The 19,636-nt window shown below is 49.5% G+C and overlaps 2 protein-coding genes across 9 annotated transcripts in view; one reads left to right on the top strand and one right to left on the bottom strand.

Moving 5' to 3' along the window:
- Window positions 1-706: 706 nt before the first annotated feature.
- Window positions 707-8,503, bottom strand: LOC141733659 (uncharacterized). Of its 4 annotated transcripts, none has more exons than XM_074564336.1 (4): window positions 7,854-7,994; window positions 6,976-7,097; window positions 4,671-4,801; window positions 707-3,579 (listed from the first exon to the last, which is right to left on the bottom strand). In XM_074564336.1, the coding sequence occupies exons 1-4, from the start codon at window positions 7,974-7,976 to the stop codon at window positions 3,371-3,373; spliced, it is 585 nt and encodes a 194-aa protein (XP_074420437.1). In that variant the 5' UTR covers window positions 7,977-7,994; the 3' UTR covers window positions 707-3,370. The 4 variants fall into 4 exon arrangements, 2 of the variants coding, with proteins under 2 accessions (XP_074420437.1, XP_074420436.1); XR_012584365.1 differs by lacking the exon at window positions 7,854-7,994 and adding an exon at window positions 8,421-8,503 and having other exon boundaries at window positions 710-3,610; XR_012584366.1 differs by lacking the exon at window positions 7,854-7,994 and adding an exon at window positions 8,421-8,503 and having other exon boundaries at window positions 710-3,579.
- BRPF3 (bromodomain and PHD finger containing 3) overlaps window positions 7,880-19,636 on the top strand; it is a 27,837-nt gene continuing 16,080 nt past the window's right edge. For 2 of the 5 annotated variants that reach the window (XM_074564330.1, XM_074564328.1), the window contains exons 1-4: window positions 12,493-12,626; window positions 13,482-14,884; window positions 15,945-16,101; window positions 17,559-17,690. In XM_074564330.1, the coding sequence (XP_074420431.1) occupies window positions 13,500-14,884; window positions 15,945-16,101; window positions 17,559-17,690 (1,674 nt within the window). In that variant the 5' untranslated portion in view covers window positions 12,493-12,626; window positions 13,482-13,499. Of the gene's footprint in view, window positions 8,007-8,034; window positions 8,195-12,492; window positions 12,627-13,481; window positions 14,885-15,944; window positions 16,102-17,558; window positions 17,691-19,636 lie in introns of those variants that run through there. The other 3 variants (XM_074564327.1, XM_074564329.1, XM_074564326.1) reach the window with 3 other exon arrangements.

Here is a 19,636-nt window from a genome sequence, read left to right as displayed (position 1 = left end):
ATAAGCGAAAGGGATCTGAAAGTGGTATTGTTACAACCATGTTATTACACAGTTCTTGCCTTGGTGAGTTTGGGTTTTATATGAGCATCTAAATACTCGTGCTGAGAGTAAACCAAGAGTAACTGATCCCCAGGGTGGGACACTTCAGGATAGCAAAAGTGGAAGAGCCGGGTTTTGGGGAGTAAAGGGACTCCCAAGGTAGTTTCAAAGTCTGAGACTTTGGTTCTGCAAATTCCTGGCTCTCTTTCCAATTCATCTTGATGATCTCGTAGACGATACCTCTCATTAGTCCTTTTGAAATACATCCCACATGTGCTTGTGTGGCTTATTCTAAACTGCCAGGTCTTGACCACCTGTGTCTGAGGTGACGTCCAATACATCGGACAGTATTTTTTTGAGAATTTTTCCCTTCCTCCTCTATGCTTGGAAAGTCTCGTTGTCCATACGCTAAACAGTTAATTGCCAGAGTTTCCTAAGTACAATGGGGTCTTTGGGGGAAATTATCCCTTCTCTGCAGTGTTACAGAATAGATTTTTTTATTTTTTTCCTCTGGCAGGCCTTTATTTATTCCTGCTCAAAATATGAATGAATATGCTTCGCTCCCACCAAAAAAAAAAAAAATCTTTCAATATATTTTAGAACGCCCCCCAACCTGTCACATATTCCCTGAAACACCGCTTTGGTTAATAATCACAGTCCTAGAAATGCTAATTGCGAATGCGAAATTTATAGAGGTACTTACAGGAAGAAAAAAAAAAAAAAAAAGACCTAATTTTCTGCTGGTTATACGCTGAGCAGGATACAAGCGCACAGCCATCTATACAGAGCGATTCTCTAACCAGGCACCTACCTGCAGCTTTGCTGAGGGATGGGAAAACATTAGTTTTCTTGAATGAACTCTAATAAACGTCTGCATAGGTTGCATGTCCCTCCGTATTAACGTTACAAGGCTGAGACAATCCTGAGCAGTAAGGGAGCTGTGATTCACTCGCGTTCAATAGCTTCTGTGATCTGACAGTCCGCCCAGGAGCTCAGGCTTATGCCATCGGTCCCTTTTGCGGCGTGTTGTGGGAAGCTGTCAAGTGTAAGGCTCACCAGCAGTAAGACAGGTTTGTCAGATATAAAACGATGTAAAAAACATGTATGTGAATATAGATCTGGTTTGGACCTACGGTTTTTCCCTACAATTACAGGTGCTTGATTGCCAAAGAGCTGTTCAGCTCTTAAGACCTCTTGCCAATGTATTCTGCCTGCGGTTGACAGCAAAAAACTATAAATATCTCTAAATTATTGCGATACCGTTCCAAATCCTTTCCTGTACGCCGCTGGCCGTGCACAGACCCACCCTGCAATCCAGAGGTGCGACTGCGGCTCATGCGAGAGTATCTGAACTCGCTTTATGTATTAACAGCACAGCCTGTGAAGCAGCAGGGAGCTCAGCACAAGTTAGCCTGAATATTTGCTCAGGATCTCCAGAAATTTGTTCAACCCATGCTGAATCGGGTGTCTCTGCAGATCCACGGCTTATGGATGTAGTCACTAGATGTTTCGACGCGAGGCAGGCACGGCTGTTAGTTGTGATAACACCTTTGGACTGCAGCATGAATATCTTCCTAGTTGGCATCTTCTTCCCTATTACAGTTGGTCGGATCCAGCCAGTGATTCCAAAGTCCATCCCAAGGGACACGTGCCAAGAGACAAGTGTCTTTGCTGTGCGAGAGCTCGGGGCACGCAGTCCCCAGGGCTACAGAAAAGTATTTGTTGAGAAGGTGTATGAACTCCGTAATATATGCAGTATTTCTCAACTCTCCGCCCCTTCTGTAGCTGCTGAGTCACTTTGGTTCGGTTTAGCCAGGACGCACGCTCTCTCATTTTCTTCTTTGCCTTAAGTGATATCTCGTTTTGCGGTACAGACCTCAAATAAGGGAAAACTGCAACATTACCAGAATTTTCTGAGCTCTCATCCCCACTGGGAACTGCACAAAGTGACGTCGTGTTTCTTGGCTGTCTCTCCATTGCAGCTCACGCCGTGTAGCGCTCGGGATAACCCTCCAGCGGCTGCAGCTTTTCGATATGACGGTGTTGATGTTATCCTGCGGTAGCTGTGCAGATGCTCTGCGCTGATGAGATGCGGTTTCTCTTGGCTCATATCTTTTTGGGACACGTACAAGCCCTTTGCCTCACTCTGCTCGTAGGTGGGGACAGTGAGCACAGAACCCTTGTGATGTTCCTGGATTCCCCTCGAAATTCCCTCGAAATTCAATGGTTTTGTTACAAAGTGCTTGGAAAAGCTGGGCTGGAGGACACGCAGCGGTGTCCTGCTGACTCTGTCGTGAAGAACCCCGGCTTGATGAGAGTAAGGGACCATCCTTTCTTCTTCCCAAGTGTGAGACAACCTGTCTTTTCCTTGAACGGTGGAAGGGAGAAGTTCCAGCTGCATCGGTCAAACAGCAGTTGAAATATTGTCCTTTTGAACCTGGCATCTGACTTGGCTGCCATGTCCCCTGCGTAATCTTTAACGGAGGTCAGAGAGGAGCTCTCTGCAGCTGCCATAAACCTCTCGGAGAGCTGCAGGCTTTTAGAGCTGCCTCTGCCCTGGTAAAATGAGGCTCAGTGGTTAGCAGCAGAGGGTCATCATCCAGGTGAGTGTGCGAAACAGTCCTAAAAAGATCAGTCTTGTAGAGAAAAAGTGAGTAAATCTATGGAGACTTCTGGAGCATGGAGCTTTCTTTCAGAAATTCATCTGTTAAGGTGAAGAACCCATTCAGACAGAGCTCATAAAGCACTTCAAATGGGAATTCAGGGTGTGATTTCTTAGTCATCTTGTCCCACGTCAAAAGGGGACAAGCAGGCCTGAAGAGGGAGTTTGCTGGCTGTCTGGAATGGTGGCTGAGGGAGAAAACACCTTCGTGATCAAGGGATATACTGAGCAATCTACTGGTAGCCGAAAAGGAGCCTCCGTAGCTTTAGCGAATAACTTGAGATGCCCTTCGGGAATTGTCCGTCTGAGCAGAGGACGAGCATGGAAGAGGCACCGGGGACTTCTGATAGGAACGGGCGTGAGAAGAACAAGCATGAACGCAACAGCACACACAGATTTTGCCATCAGTGAGAGCGAATGTTACTCCCGCTCGTTTCAGGGATGGCGTGTAGGAAAGCTTCTTCAGTATTAGGCTTTCTGCTGCATGTACTTCCAGAAAATATTTTCGGAGTTTCTCAGTCAGTTTTCTCTTTTGTGAGCTGACGCTGAATGCTCTGAAATGGTGAGAGCAACCTCAACAGCCGGTGCGTGGGCTCCGCGCTCTGGTTTCCTTAATTCACCCACCAAGCTGTACCCTGACCCTTCAGCACACCGTCCAAGAGCCAAGCGCTATTTCTTCTGCAACTCCCAATATCCTGACGAACACAGGGAACTGGTGCTCTGCAAGCCCAGGAACCGTGGAGGTGTGCAGGTATTTGGTTTTTTTGTGGTACATACCAGCCAGTGACTCAAAACAGACAGCAGGAAACGTAGCAGGTTGGTAGTGGAAAGACGGCATCTGTTTGTAGAGATCAACCGTCCTCGTGTTCGTACGGCATCTGAGGACACGTTTCAATGAAGAGGAATCAGCTACTTGACGGAAAAAACAATAAATCATATTCACATTTCAGGAAAGGAGTTTGAAAAACACCTACTCGACAAGAGCCGGTGACTCAGGCCAAGGCTTAAAATACTTGAAAATCAGCAACAGGGGGTGAGTGACCCTGACGGATGCTATTAGTCCAAGCGGCAACGATCTTAGCCCAGGTGCAGGTGCGCCTGGAAGGTGACCCACGCTGACACAGAACTGATGTACATTCCTTTCCTTAGGGTTTGGGGTTTTTTTCCCCCCTTGCATAGTTTACATACCGAAAAATACAAAATCAAGTGATAAAAATCACTCAGCCATTAAGTGACCATCCAAAATTCCATAAATTGGACCAGTCAGAAATATGCCTGCTGTTTATATTCAGGATGTCTGATAAAAATTTATGTGGATGCAATTTCTTTGTGCCTCTCTCACATAACATACGGATGTTTATATTGAAACACTACTTGCTTGTTATTCCTGCATTTATTTCTGAGTTTATTGCCGAAGCATTTTTTGTTTATTTGGAAAGTGAAGCCTTCCTCGTAAACAACCTTTCTGTGTAAGTTTTGACAGCTAATTAGGTCTGCGAAGTTGCAACTTTATGGGACATATTTATTTAGGTACTTCCAGATGTAAGTGGGAAAGAAAAAGCAGAGGAAGCAATGATTTTTTTATGGTGATGATTATTATGTATTTGTCTTTCTTAGGAGACACAACAAAATTATCAGGATTTTTTAACAAAGACACGTTTTGGACACCACCTAGAAACCTTTCAGTGCAGAGCTCTGAAAATATCTACAGCCTCTTAGAAAAGCAAAGGCTTATTTTATCCTATAGGAAAAAAAAAAAAAAGAGAATCTGTTTTCATATTTAACCTTTTTACCTTCTAGGTAGCAGACTAAACGAATAATTAGCAAGTTTTAAGCATGTGGTGAGAAAGAAAATATAGAAAATTATGAACACGTCTGAGAACTCTGGTGAGAACTCTAGTGAGAAATACAGAAAATTCTGAACACACCTGAGAACTCTAGGCAGATATTGTACAAAAGATGGTAATACCTTTTTGTATTTCCATGTCCGACTTGCTTAAGCAACCAGGGGAAACGTTCCTAATCCTCTGCAGTTTTCCGTATTGTGGGTCAGCGGGGTGTTGGCTGGTAACGCGATTACGGCTCTTTCTCTTTTCCCAACTAAAAGAAACAAGACATGAAAGAGAAAGATTGAATGAAGACCAAAATAGCCAGTACTAATTCATTTTTCCCCCAAACGGGTGAACGCTGACTGCACTAATTGCAGTTATGTTCAAGGCCATCAGCGTCACTACGCTGTGAAAATACCGGTTTCCGAGCAAATGTGGTGTATGGGATGTTTTGCCCGATTTCTCTCTCCAGGGACGTTTCCTGAGCACATGGGTTTATACAGCTTTTAATGCAACGTTAAATGCGCCGCTTCACAACCGATTCAGTCAGCACTTTGGCTGATTGAGAACGCCTTTTTTGTTGGATTGCGCTCTCTTAAATAATACTGAAAGGTTAGCGTATATCTTCAACCCTCATTGATTTTCTTGTTAAACGAGAGCGAGTTAACTCCTTTTAGCCAAGTTTGGTTGGAAAAACAAAAACTCTTCCACCACCAGCTGTGATTTCGTGTCTGTCTGCAGAACGCTTCACCTGAAAAAGGGTTTTAAAACTCCGATTGGCATGTGAAGATTAAAAAAAGAACATCGCCAAGGTGATGGCGCTGAGTGTTTGTCTCACCTCTCCGGAGTCGGTGGGACTGAACCGGGTTATAGATACCCCGCACGAAACCAGGGGTTTAGGAAGTGCAGCCGAGCACTTGCAAATCCAGCCGAAATAAACTGCAGCGGCGGCTAATCGCTGTGAAATACCAGGCTTTTTAACCTTTAATGCACACAAGTCCTTCTTAGCAATTATATTAATTTCAACGATTCTACAGAAAATGGCCACAGGACACACGGCTGAAGCACCGATACAACCATCACTCGGTTCTGAGGCTTCATGAATCAACAGACAAAAAAGGTCAGTTCTCCACTCCAAACGATAGTTTTCTCCCCCTTTTAAAGTATGTTTTACAGACTTGAAGGAAGATGAAAAACAATTATAACATGATTGAAGGTGCCCAGCTCTGTTTGAACTGCCTCGGCTGCTGCTTTCATGTGAAGCGACATCGCTGGGTTTGAACTTGCACCCTTTAAAAGGCAGGAGAGCGAAGAAATCGAATTAAGTCGTGCCTCTGGGATCTGAGATAAGTTCAGAATGTTGGTGTTTGTTTTTCTTTTCAAATAACACATTAGTTCCACAGCTCCATTATAAAATTAAACGATGGGTAACTTGTTTTGATGTTCCAACACACCGGCCCCCGCTCTTTGGAGATGTTTGTACACTGCTTTGTGCACAAGCCGCCCGACTGAATTTAACAGGGCTATTCACATGCTTAATATTAAGCATTTATGCAAATCTTTGCAAGACTGGAACCTAACGTAATTATAATAAGCCAATTCCAGTGCAACTCTAGGATTATAGAGCGTCAAAACTGAGGTCAAAATGAAAGAGATTGCAAAACTTTGTCGTATTAAAAAAAAAGCCCAAACTAAAAATGCAAGGAAAAAACCCCAATAAAACCCGCCGTTAAAATCAAAGTGAAGATCTCACATAAGGAAGGAAAATGGGACAGTGAAGTTACTCATTGATTATTGAAATGACTTTATTTACTGTTTAACTAACAACGCTCAACTCAGAAGCACAAACACCTATAGATTTTTATTATTATTTTTTTAATCCTTCACGGATAGGAGCGTGGTGCTGCTGCGTAGCTGTTCTTTTGGGTTTGGTGAGATCTTGTGGAAATCAGTGAGAGCACTGGGACTTTATTTTGAAATCTCTGATATGTTATTTTTCACGCAGGACAAGAACAGAATCTATTATTATTTATTTTTGAGTTCTGATGTGTTAACAGCAGATGCTTTAAGAGGTATACACAGAAAGGTGTACTTAGAAGTTGATGTGTAAAACTGTTCAGCATTAAATAACATGTTTTCCCGTGCTTTTAAGGCTTCAACCCGAGTACTTTGCAAAACGTACTTGTCACAGACCGGCTGCTCTCAGATTCCGCGGTTAACATATGTTAAAAGACAAAAGATCTATAGTTGGACTGCAAATGAGGGAAAATAGCAATCTTTTTTTTTTTTCCTTTGAAAACAATTCGGTTAATTCTATAAATTCAGATGGCAATATTATGCAATACTCTGCGCGATCGTGAGTGGGAGGTGGAGCGTACATGTGCCCAAGTATGTGGAGCACTCTATAAAAAATAAGTGTAGGAGCCTCTGCAGTTCTTATCTCACCACTTATCTCGGCTGCAAACATAACTTCTTCCTTGCTCATTCCTCTCCGTCCCTCTCTCGCTGTCCTTCCACCTCGCCACACCTCCGCACCTCGGGAGGCCATCTGGACCCGAAGCATCAAACTAGAAAATAAATACGGGCTCTTATAAATCCCACCGTTTTTTTGATGTTGCTGGTTTGGGCTGAGGGTGGCAGAGACAAGGTTACAGCCTCTCGGGGGGGTGTGGGTGTCACTCCAGCACCTGGTGATGCTCCCACGCATTTTGTGGGACCCCTGCAAAAAAAGCGAGTGCAGGCTGAAGACACCCAAAAAAAAATCCAAGTTGCCCAACCCTGGTAGCCTAGGGGCTCCTAGAAAGGGTCCCCCCATGGCTGTACCTGAGCCCATGGCTGGGGGCTCCTAGGAAGGGACCCCCACGGCTGTACCCAAGCCCGAGGAAGGGGGGTGACAGCCCACCTCCGGGTGCCAGAAGCAGGGGACAGGCCGGCGAACGGCGCAGGGGTCCCCCCGCCATGAAGGCCACTCCGCTCCCTCCCGTCACCCCGCACCCCCCCGGGGGGGACTCTCCCGGCTCGGCGCGGCCCGGGGGTGGGAAGGGACCGAGGAGGGGCGGGCGGTCCCTGCCCGCGGGGGGGGAGCGAAGCGCGGCAGCCCCCTCCCCCGCCTGCCCGCTGGCTGCCGCCTTTCCTCGCCGCTCGGCCGGGCTACGCTCGCCGCCGCCACCGCCACCATCTTGTGCGTGTGTCCCCTGCTCCCCCCCCCCCCCCCGCCCCCCCCACCTCCACACAGCACCGGGGGCGCTGGAGCGAGCGGGGCCCCGGGGAAGGGGGGGGGTGGGGGGGGTGGAAGGTGAGGGTGGCGGGGGGCGAAGCGGCACCGGGGCCGGAGCAGCGGCGGCGGCGGGAGCGGCGGCGGGAGCAGCGGCATGAGGAGGCGGCGCTGAGGAGGCGGCGGCGGTGGTGGTGGTGGTGGTGGTAGCTGGAGAGGACGGAGCCGACATCTTGTGCCCTCCCCTCCCGCCGCCGGCTGGGTGAGACCGTCCGCCCCAAAGGGGGGGGGAGGGGGGGGGGGTTGGGGGGGGAAGAGGGAGGCGGAAAGAGAGGATTTAAAAAAAAAAAAAAAAAAAGGAAAAAAATCTAAAAAAAAAAAAATCCCCCAAAAAAGGAGGCGGCGGCAACGGTGGAGACCGCCGCGGCGGCGGCGCGCTGAGGCGGCCAGGTAAAGCGCTGCGCGGGAGGCCGCGACACCCTTCCCTCAGGGGGTCTCTCCTCCCTCACACACCCCCGCGCCGGGGTCGCGGGAAGGTGACCGGGCGGGCGGGAAGGAGCCGGGGGAGGCCGGTGCGCCGCAGCTTGCGGGTCCACCGCCCCCACCCACCGCGTCCCTGCGCGGCGGTAGTGACCCGCGGCCCCTCGCCGAGGAGGGGCAGCGCGGCGGCAGGCACCTGGGGAAGGGGAACGGGCAACTCCGTGGCAGCCGGACCCCCCCCTTGTCGCCATCTTGGCCTCCCCTCTTCGCGGCGCCCGTAGGGGCCCCGCCCACCTTCTCCCACGCTATTGGCCCAGGTGGGGCCGAGCGCACCCTCCTCTAGGCCCGCAGTGCCTTGCGTTCCTATTGGTGGTGGAGCTGGGATGGACGGCGGCGGCAGCCAATAGCGGCCTGGCGCTGCGTGGGCTCTCTCTCCCTCTCCCCCGCCATGGTCCCTCTCCCCATGGGTACTTTTCTCGTTCCCCGGGGGACGGTGAGCCCGCCGGGCAGGGCCCGATGCTGGCGACCGGGGTCGGTTACAGCACCCGCCGGGCCGCCTTCTCCCGCGGGGGCGGCTTGATGTTTGTCCGGGTCCCTGCTGTGTCCTGACCCAGATCGCTGGCTGCTGCTGGGGCTCCCTCCAGGGACCCCGTGGCCCTCGCTGCACAGGGAAGCTCCTGAGAGGAGGTCCCGGCCGGCACCTGAACGCAGCTCATGGCGTGTCACGGTTCCCTTGGAGCGCTGCTGAGGCCAGGCACGGCTCATGGCGTGTCACGGTTCCCTCAGAGCGCTGCTGAGGCCAGGCACGGCTCATGGCGTGTCACGGTTCCCTCAGAGCGCTGCTGAGGCCAGGCACGGCTCATGGCGTGTCACGGTTCCCTCAGAGCGCTGCTGAGGCCAGGCCCGGCTCATGGCGTGTCACGGTTCCCTCAGAGCGCTGCTGAGGCCAGGCCCGGCTCATGGCGTGTCACGGTTCCCTCAGAGCGCTGCTGAGGCCAGGCCCGGCTCATGGCATGCACTAACTATTGCTGAGCACAGACTTTACTGTAACTTCACCCGCAGCCCAACGTTATGTCTTGCAGCCTCCCTGCTCTGGAGGGAGCTCCCCTCCTGCAGCCTGGCATGTCTCTGTCAGCTTGTCTTGGTTACAGAAATATCAGGGAGTCGATAAAGATCTCTGCATGTGCCGGGTTTAGGTGCTGGCTCAGCAGCTCCCCATAATGTCTGCTGAGCACTGACACACTTCGTTGCAAGCACCAGCGTAGGGGTGAGCAGCGTAAACCCTTGGCAGGTGTGTGGGGGCAATATGGGCCTGTGGTGAGAACACGGAGGGACATCAGTGAGGGCGGCAGGAGCTCCACACGGTGTTTTTGGTTGGCGAGAGAAGGGTGGAATGGGGGCCAAGGCTGTTCCAGGCTGTTTCTTTTCCTCTGGCGTCTGTTGCTTTTATTTTATGGACACGTTTGTTAAACAGCTCCCTAGGTGTCTGTTCCCCGCTGCGCAGGAGGGGGTTTTAAATCCCAGCAAACAGCGACAAACAGCTGCACGGCCGCCAGCGTGGGCCGGCGACGAGCAGGAATGTCCCCAGACCTGGTGTTTGACTTGGTGCCCTGGGGAGAGGCAGTTTTCGGTGACATTGAACCCCAAACTGTTTAGGGCTGTATGCAGTGCAGCCACTGCCGGTAATTACAGTGCATCAGAGTGGAGTGAGAGCCACCTTGTTCTCATCTGCTGCTGCTCGCCAAGCTCCTGGTGGCCATCTCCTTGCTGAAGGTCTTCAGTGTCGAGGGACCTGGCTCTTCGCTTGGCTCCCCAAGACATGGTGGAAAGGGCCAGGAATCTCCCCCAGCATCACTGCCTGGAGCTCCAGCCTCGTGTCCTCAGCAGGTTGACAAAGAAACCTGGGACAGGGAAGAATATCCTTAGTTGTCAGTGAGGGAAGGCTGGAAGGAAGGACTGCGGTGGGAAGGAGACTGAGGTCTTCTGTGGTGCAAGAGGATGCCTCTGCCCCTCGGAAACGGCCAACGCAGTATTGCGTGGGGTACATCATGGCTACGTTTAGCCCTTCCTTTAGAGGGTCCACTTGTGCTTGATTTTTTAAGGTTGTGTGTGGCTGTATTGCGATATTGTCCAATATGAGGATCTCTCCAGTTTTTTTAGGAGGAGCTTTCAACCCCTTATAGTAAATTTAAGTCTCCTGGTGGTGGGCTTGTTCTTCTTAGCCACTTTTTGCAGCCCCCAGCCATCTCTGGCCCGCAGGTGTGAAAACCGCTGCTGGGGAGAATTGAACCATTCCTGAGCGAACTCCTGGAGTAGAATTAAGTTCATCCCTGGCGCTTTTGTGCGTTGTAGCCGTGTCATTTGCTCAGCTCTGCTCTCTAGGAACCTCACCCCCTGCTCCTGGCACAGTACCCAGCGGAAATGATGGGAGGTTTTTGGAAAGCCTTGAGCACACTGTGGCGACGGCGAGAGGACGACTGAACTTTCTGCTTTCACATCAGCAACCTTTGTCCCTAGTGGGACAGAGACAGCACAGGCTGAAATAGCATTTAACCCCACTGAAGCCAAGTCTGTTCTGCATTTCAGTGTGCATGGATGCTGTTTGCAGAGGGATTCTTTTTTTATCCATGGCCGGGAGGTGTTTTCAAGCGTGCCAAGAAGATCAAAACATTCCTAGATTGCTGCTTAGATGTTTCTGTGTTGCAGATGGGGTCGCGGTGTTCGGCTCAGCCTGTCTGAGTTCATTTCATTGCTGCTTTCAAGGTATTTTGGAAGTGGGTAGCTGTGTCTCTCCTAATATCCAGGTGCATGTCTTATCCCAGGCACTCGGCTCTTGCTGCCAGCAATTTCCGTGCCATTTTAGATGCTTCTGCGTAGTGCTAAGTAATTGTGTGTTTTACAAATGAGCTGGTTTATGGCAGTCGGTTGCTGTGGTGGAAAACCCACTTAGGGTAATTTCTCTAGACAATATCCTGATTGTTTCACTAAAGCAAAGGGAACTCCGTACCCTTGTTTCTCCCATCAACAGGTAAAATAACCCTTCCTGGAGGTGCTCACTTTGCTGAAGTTTGCTCATCCCTCAGCAATCAGCTAATGCCTTGTTTTTCCTGGACACAGTATTAAATGCGAATGTAGTCGGCTCCTGCTAATTACTTTATCCTCCAATACGTTTTTGCTCATATATCTTTTTGCCTCCGATACCTTCTTTGCTCATAGCCCGCCTGAATTGCAAGAGTTTGAGGCAAGTTTGTCGGCAGGATTTTCTAGTGTATTCATTTGATGATCGAGTTGCCTTTATACCCTTATTTTAAAATTCTTTTTTCCTACTGATAGAAGCCTCTGGAGCTCGGCTGGGACAAGTGCCTACAGTGGCTGATCAAGTGGCTGATTACGGTTTTAAGGCAAAGGTCCTGAAATTGGTGGTACCTGTATTTGCAGGTGGAAATTGTCGCCTGAAATTAAATTGTGCCTACAGGCTCCATTGTTGTGGGTCTGCGTACTGAAACCGGCACCCGCAGCTTATTTCCGTGGATGCAAAGGAGAAGCAAACTTTTCCCAAAGCCTGTTTGTTTCTCAGGACACGCGTTGTACGATGGCTTCGTCTGGTGGTTCACAGAGCCAGTACTTTGAAGAAAAACATTCTTTTTGGCACAAACTCAGGACTTCTTGCTAGGTCCTGCGAGGTGCTGCTTGCTCTGACTCTCATGATTGAAGGTTTGCAGCGCTATGTTCTTCACAGAGCAGAAATAATGCAACGGCTGAGTACAAATTGTAGGTTTGTAGTGTGTTTTCTTGTCTGCGGGTCCCACAGAAAGGGTCTGAAACTGTGGATTGCTCTAAGTAAGGGTGAGGTGCTGGTTCAGGCCTCTGCATAGCAGCAGATAAGCTCTGGGCCGACTTATCTTCTCAGGGAGATTTTTACATTTGCTTTTCTTTGTCTCTCTCCGGTTTGTTTCAGCCTCAGCCCCTTTCTTCCCATAACTCACGTTCCCATCCCTGACGCTGCCCTTCTCGCCTGCATTACTCACTTGGCTTACTCTTTGCTGCCTCCCTCCTTTGCCCTCGGATCGCCAGGCTCCTGCCGCCACGTCTCCATCCTCCCCCAGTTCATCTCGCCGGCCCCAGGCTTCTGCTCCGCTCCCCCTTGATGGGCACCTCCTTAATGTCAGGAGCTGACTCTCAAATAATTATCTGGGTTGCTGATTAGCAGTTTGTGAGGGCAGAGCTGGCTTCGGCTTTTAGTTAAGGCTCTGACCAAACTCCACTGGTGTGTTCCTGGTGCAGTCCAGAAGCCATCTTGCTGCTTTCCTGCTCCTACCCCTGTGGACCCTCTGTGCAGAACCAGCTTAGGTGCCCGAACACGGATTGTGGCTCTGGAGGGGCTAACGCTGAGCCAAAACCAGTAAGTCCTTCGGGCTCCATGCTGCTTGTTCTCATCTTCATTCCCCTCCTCTTCCTCCTGGATCCCACCGAGGAGCGGAAGGGATGCATGTCTACCACCCGCTACATTGCTCAGTTCATCCTCTGGTTCTGTTTGGGCATTTGGGAAGGACACAGTCCATTCAATGCACACCGGAGGGTGGTGCAAGGAACAGCTACATCTGCAAGAGAAGGAAAGGCAGAACTGGAGGGTGATTTTTCATTATGGGACTTTTTGCACCTACAATGAGGGAGCACTGCTGGTTTTCTCATACGGAGCTCAGTGACAAAAAAAAACCATTGCAATTGCTTTCACAGGGCAGGAACAGTGTTTTCTGTCTGGAAAACATCCATCACATTCTGTGTGCTATTGGGGATATCAAAGAAAAGCTGCAGGCAAAAGAACAGAGAAGAACTCCTTGGCTTATGTGAACTTAGTATGTGAACGGTGTGAGCAGATGTGATAAGTGTTTGTTTGAATTTTGGGGGATCTGAATGGTTTCCTGAGCTGAAAGCCCAGCAGACTCTTTGGATGCTACGCTTAAAATATATTTTGTCTCTTCTCATCCAGTGGTATGGGGGTATATACGTCTCCTGGCATGTAAATAGAGAAGGTTGGAGGGTGCTGTGCATTGCTGTGATACACATTGCAAGAAATGGTTGGTATATCCATTACCTTATTGTGTGTAAGAAGGTGAAGAGGCCTCAGCAAGCCTGAAGTTGCTGGAGTCTCTAGTAGAAATGTTGGTCTATTGCAACGCTGAGTGAGTTTTTGAATTTGTACTGCTCTTTGCTTGTCTCCTTGGCTTACACTGTCCTCTGTCCTGTTTTGTTACAGGGTCTCTGGACCGCAGCGATGAGGAAGCCTCGGAGGAGGTCCCGGCAGAACTTGGAGGGGAGACGTTCTCCCTCGCCCTACAGCCTCAAGTGCTCACCGACTCGCGAGACCCTGACATATGCTCAGGCCCAGCGGATCGTGGAAGTAGACATCGATGGGCGCCTTCATCGCATTAGCATCTATGATCCCTTAAAAATCATCACAGAAGATGAGCTGATGGCCCAGGACATCACAGAGTGCAACAGCAACAAGGAAAACAGCGAGCAGCCCCTTTTCCCTTCCAAATCTAAGAAAACACCTTCCAAAGGCAAGAAGAAAGAGCCCTGCTCCAAACACGCGCCAGGGACGTCTTTACACTTGCCCCAGCCCAACTTCCGTGTGGTGGACTTCTTCAGCCAGCCAGATGCCCCTCCTCTCCCTGCCGCCTACTACCGGTACATTGAAAAGCCTCCTGAGGACCTGGATGTAGAGGTGGAGTATGACATGGATGAGGAGGACCTGGCGTGGCTGGAAATGGTCAACGAGAAGAGAAGGGACGATGGTTACGGGACAGTTTCTGCTGACACTTTTGAGCTGCTGGTGGACCGGTTGGAAAAGGAGTCGTACCTTGAGAGCCGGAATAATGGGGCTCAGCAGTCCCTCATTGATGAGGATGCCTTCTGCTGCGTCTGCATGGACGATGAGTGTCACAACAGCAACGTCATCCTGTTCTGTGATATCTGCAATCTGGCCGTGCACCAGGAGTGTTACGGCGTGCCCTATATCCCCGAGGGGCAGTGGCTTTGCCGCTGCTGCTTACAGTCCCCTTCTCGCCCTGTGGATTGTGTCCTTTGCCCAAACAAAGGTGGAGCCTTCAAGCAGACCAGCGATGGCCGCTGGGCTCATGTGGTTTGTGCCATCTGGATCCCAGAGGTCTGCTTTGCAAACACTGTGTTCCTGGAGCCCATTGAAGGGATAAATGACATCCCCCCGGCTCGGTGGAAGCTCACATGCTATATCTGCAAGCAGAAGGGCATGGGAGCTGCTATCCAATGCCACAAGGTGAACTGTTACACTGCCTTCCACGTCACCTGTGCCCAGCGGGCTGGTCTCTTCATGAAGATAGAACCCATGCGGGAGACCAGCATCAACGGCACAACGTTCACCGTGCGCAAGACTGCCTATTGTGAGAGTCATTCCCCACCTGGGATGGTGAAAAAAGGGGCTCCAGCTGCTAGTGGTGAGGGGCGGGAGGACACTGTGAAGGAGGAGGGAGAGGAGGAAGCCAATTCTGGCCCTCCCAAAGGGTCTCTGAAAAAGAACCAAGTGAAATTGAAGCAGAAGATCAAAAAAGAGCCTGGTGATGTGACCAACGGGCGTTCGTCTGTGCCCATGGTGACAGTCGCACAAATTCCCTCTTACAGGTGAGTGTTGTAGGCAGATGGGAAGGAGCCGGACAGCTGGAACGGGACAGAGTCTGTTTTGAGGACTCAGTCCCTCTTGTTGTTGAACTTGGAAGCGCTGTCTCCAGTCAAGACCTAGCAATAACCGTGTTCAAAGCGTGCTCTGCAGAATCCTCCCTGACTCATGTTCTTCCACATGGGTGTCACTGGCACACCGGTTTTGCTGCTTTGCCAAGCAGTCATCCCAAACTGTCATGTAACGCAGAATCCGTGGTGGTCCCTAACAGCAAACACCCATCCAGCATCCGAATTTACATAGATGGCTGTAAAGGTGTGTTTGAAATACTTCAGGCATTACAAGTTGGCAGGCAGATAGGGGTCATCCTGCTGTTATTTTTTTTAAATCTCATTTCATAGTTTTTTAATTCCTCGTTTTATTACAGAACATATCAAACTTGTCAGTGTTGCAAACAGCTTTGAATTTGGCTGTGTATTTTTTTTTCTCCCGGCTCTCTCTCACGCAGAACTAGGTAGTGCTGGATTTTCGTTTGGTGCCTGAGGAAGCGTGGTGACGTGTTGCCGGTATTTTAACAGATAAGCTTTGAAAAACTGATGATAAGGCACCACATAAAATCTAACGAATGGTTTGAAAAGGTTAAAATAGGTGCTGTGTTATTTGTGGACTCCTGTCACGTTGGTTTCCCAAACTTCAGCTTAATAACATCGGACTTAAATGACCCCCAGGAGAATTCTTGACACTGAAAGTAGTTTTGAAGTTAAGGCTGGGCGCTGAATCGGTGATTGCGTACTTTGTGCTGTGGTAAGTGCTTGGTGAGAACCTCCAGCTGAGCTGCTTCTAAAGTAAGGATATATCGTGTAAAGTAGGCACGTATCGTGTAAAGCAGGCACGTATGTCTTTGTGGTGGGTAGATCCCAGTTCATTCCAGTTGCACGCGTAGCTCAGAGCGTGCATTGACACAACACTGCAAAGCTTCGTCGGGAAACCTGCTGCTATTGCCAGTGTCCGCAGAGTCATGATTGCGTCGCAGTTGGTTCCATGACACCTCTTTGCTTCCTTCAGGCTGAACAAAATCTGCAGCGGCCTCTCCCTCCAGAGGAAGAACCAGTTCATGCAGAGGCTCCACAACTACTGGCTGCTGAAGCGGCAGGCGAGGAACGGCGTGCCCCTGATCCGGCGCCTGCACTCGCACCTCCAGTCCCAGAGGAACGCGGAGCAGGTACTGGTCCCCAGCTGAACCCGCAGGGAAGGACGGAGAGCTTGCATCCCGGGGGGAGATGCGCTTGATGCATGGCTGGGAAGGGGAGTGAGGGTGAAAGGATCAGAGAGTGACCTGATTTCACTCTCTTTTGGTTTGCTCGTGGTATGCTCGTGCCTGAAAGCTTAGTTGTCAGCGGGATATCCATTGTGCCACGAGAATCGGTGTTGAGGAGCCAGCAGGTAAGAGTTTTCCCCCTGAGTCAGGAGAGCCAGGGTTGTGCCAGGGCGTGATGGGCCCTTGATGGATTGGTCTCTTAGATGAATCATAAAGCCACGTTCCTCACGAGTGATTAAAGATCCCCTCCTCGGGAAAATGGGTGTTAACTCCAGAGTCTTGGCCGAATTCCAGTTTGGGTCATTCTTCCTGCTGCTTCAATTTCCGACCCTCCCATGCACATTCATATGGAAGTTTAGATATAATCATCAGCTCGGGACTCCTGTGCTTCCTCCTCTGAGCTGACGTCCAGAGTCACTCGATGCTGATGAACAGCACCGCGTTTGGCACAAGAAGCAGTTGAAGTAATGAAGCAGCCGGACTCTACCCTCTAACGCAGCCTGTCCGTAGGCATCGTGCACATTGTGCACGTATGTTCTTACCGTAGCTGGAGGAATTTATAGGCTTTTGGTTTGTATGAAGACTGCTCTGAGGGATTAATAAAAATATTTCCCACTCATCAGTCTGGTGCTTGGGGAAGTGCAGCATTTCCTTGGTGTATTAAGTTGGCAATTTACCATAAGTTCTTAAAAACAAATGTCCTATAAATATAAACCATCAAGATCTTATGAAGCAGTTGTCCTCTCTTGGCAATCAGGCGAAAGTGTATGCACTTCAGCTATATCCTCCAAACCATTTGAAAAGCTACAGATTTAGGAGAGGAGGGATGATTGCGTTGCGGAGCCACTGAACTGTGTCTTGGAAGGTGTGAGCTCATCTCCCAGCGTTGGCTGTTCCATTGTGTTTTGGCGAACCTCTTTCTGTGGCTCTGTTTCTTATTGGTTACGAAGAGGATAATAATAGCTCTTTTCTCCCATGCTTTCGCTCGCCTTGCCTTTATACTCTAAACGCTTTGGGCTGCCTCTTCGATGCACAGCAGCCAACAGAAAGGATTTCCAGTCTCTCTAATGAACATGGGTGTAAAAGCAGGGAGGGTGTAAATGAGCATGGAATGAAGCGTGTTAACAGAGTGTAGCTACAGTAGGATTTAGGCCTAACTTCACAGATAAGATAAAATCCAGAAAGGCTGATGCTGTGTTTGTTAGACAGCTAAATGCCGTGGGAAGGAGACATAGTCTGAGCAAGAGACAAGTAGAGAGGAGGAAGACTATGAGAGCAATTCACAGGGGATGCCTAGAAGGAGGAGGGAGCGCAGGAAGCCAGTCATGTTTTTCATCTCACCCCACTGTTCTGTCCTGCAGAAGGAGCAGGACGAGAAGACCAGTGCAGTGAAGGAAGAGCTGAAGTACTGGCAAAAACTGCGGCATGACTTGGAGCGGGCACGGCTGCTCATCGAGCTCATCCGTAAGAGGGAAAAACTCAAACGGGAGCAGGTGGGTAGTTTTGGCTGGCAAGTTGCTGCCCTTCGCTTCGGTCCCATGGGAGCACCCTCTGCTGCAGGAGGCAGAGGAGGAACACGACAGTTTTTCTTGATCCTTTTCCTCTTTTCGTATAGAGTTTGACTTCTGGATGTGCAGAGCAGCCGTCTCTCCCTGTGTCAGTCATGGGCTCGTGCTGCTCAGCCTCTGCCCTCAGAACCAGGGCTGGGCTGCAGAGCACTGGGAAAATGTATTTGCATAACTGGCGGTGGGTTTGATTCCTGCCCTACAGCCCCCCTTCTAGTTCTGGGCATGGGCCAGGTGTTTTGCGGAGTAGAAGTCGGATCTCCTTTAATGTTTATTTCAGGAGTTTGGTAACACTTATTCCAGAGCGAGGTCTAAATCACAGTTCTGCTCGTCGTTTCTAAAGTTAAAAATTCCTGTGTTTTGCCCTCTTAAGTACATTTTTGAGAAGAAGCAGTCTTTTAAGATGGAGATCATTTACTGATTTCCTCTTTGATCCACGTGCAGTTCTCCAGAGTTGCACCGGTTACTTCCCACGCTTGCCAGCCTTGCCTGTTGCGGGTCTTCCCTTGCCATAGCTGGTTGGAGGGTGCAGCCACAGCTGTGCTCTGTGGCACGAGTGTCTTCCAGGACGGCTTCGTGGAAGACTCGCCCTGCGCAGGGTGAGCCCACGCCTGGCCTCGGGCATTGCCTGGGTGCTCTCCCTGCTGCTGGGCAGAGGGAAAGCAGCATCCTCTGTGTTCACAGCCCCTCTGCAAGCTTTTTTTTTTTTTTTGTGGCCGTAGCTTTTCTGGAGTCTTTTTGATGCCAGCACTGGTTCATTTGCTACGTTGTCCCTGGCTTACAGCAGTAGCTCAGTCCTGCATGCTGTGTGGACATATTTTAGGTAGGAGGATCAAAAAAAAAAAAAATCACTCTTGGGCTTTGTTTCTGTTTGCTTTTGATATCTTGGTATACCTGTAGTGCAGTTGGCTAAATCCATAAAAGCTTGTTGAAACTATGGTGTGCTTTATAAAAGGATAAGGCTGTCTAGTTGGAGCTCTGTCCCAGCCCAGCATTTAGCTGAAGGATGCTCCAGAGTCCTCAGTCTTTGTTTGGGTTCTTTGCTGTTTTGGGGGAAGAGCGTGGTCTTTATATCCGTCTTCCTTCATTCTCTTATTGATGCTGTCTTGTTGCTGAGCACATCAAATACGGTTTGTTTTATGTAAACAGACGTGCTTTCCTTCGCTACTGAAGTGGTTGATTTAATGACATAATGAGTGATTATAAGATCAAAGACATTAAAATGTTAAAGGAGAAAGAAATACTTCTATCCTGTTCCAGTCTCCTTTGAATAGAGTTTCAGTGTGAGAGATCAAACCAGTGCTACAACTTGTTTGCTCGAAATCAGACGGTATTAGAGACTTCATAAAGGATGTAAGAAACTGTGTTAGGAATTTGCAAACGTCTAACCACTGTTGTTATTTGGCTTCTGCCTTAAAGTGTGAGCGCTTATATCTTAAACTTTGTTTATGCTCTGTAGTCTAATTATGGATCTTGTTGTTCATGTAAATGCCTACATACTTTTAACTTTTGTATAATGTTGCTAATTGGCATAATGATATCTTGAGGCAGGGAGTTCTACAGGATAATTTACCAGGCATGAAAAGCTTCTTCCTGTTTTCATTTTTAGTGGTATTATCTTTTAATTTTATGGGGTTTTCTCTTGTTTTGGCTTTGTGAGATCGGATAAACAGGAGTTCCCCACACAAAAGGGTTGGACTGCGCAGTTAAACTCTGCAAAGTGCTGTCTGCTAATGTGCCTCCTGCGCGTGGAGGGGACAGGGTGTTTGCCAGAAATTCTTCAGCAGTGACTCTACCACACCAGTGGTGTGATGACCTGAGGTTTCCATCACTGAGTAGAGCTGGGGTGATGAATCAGGGGAAGCCGGAGGGAG

Source organism: Larus michahellis, chromosome 21, assembly GCF_964199755.1.
Source record: "Larus michahellis chromosome 21, bLarMic1.1, whole genome shotgun sequence".
NCBI classification, from domain to species: domain Eukaryota; kingdom Metazoa; phylum Chordata; class Aves; order Charadriiformes; family Laridae; genus Larus; species Larus michahellis.
This window is presented reverse-complemented; position numbering and strand designations above follow the sequence as displayed.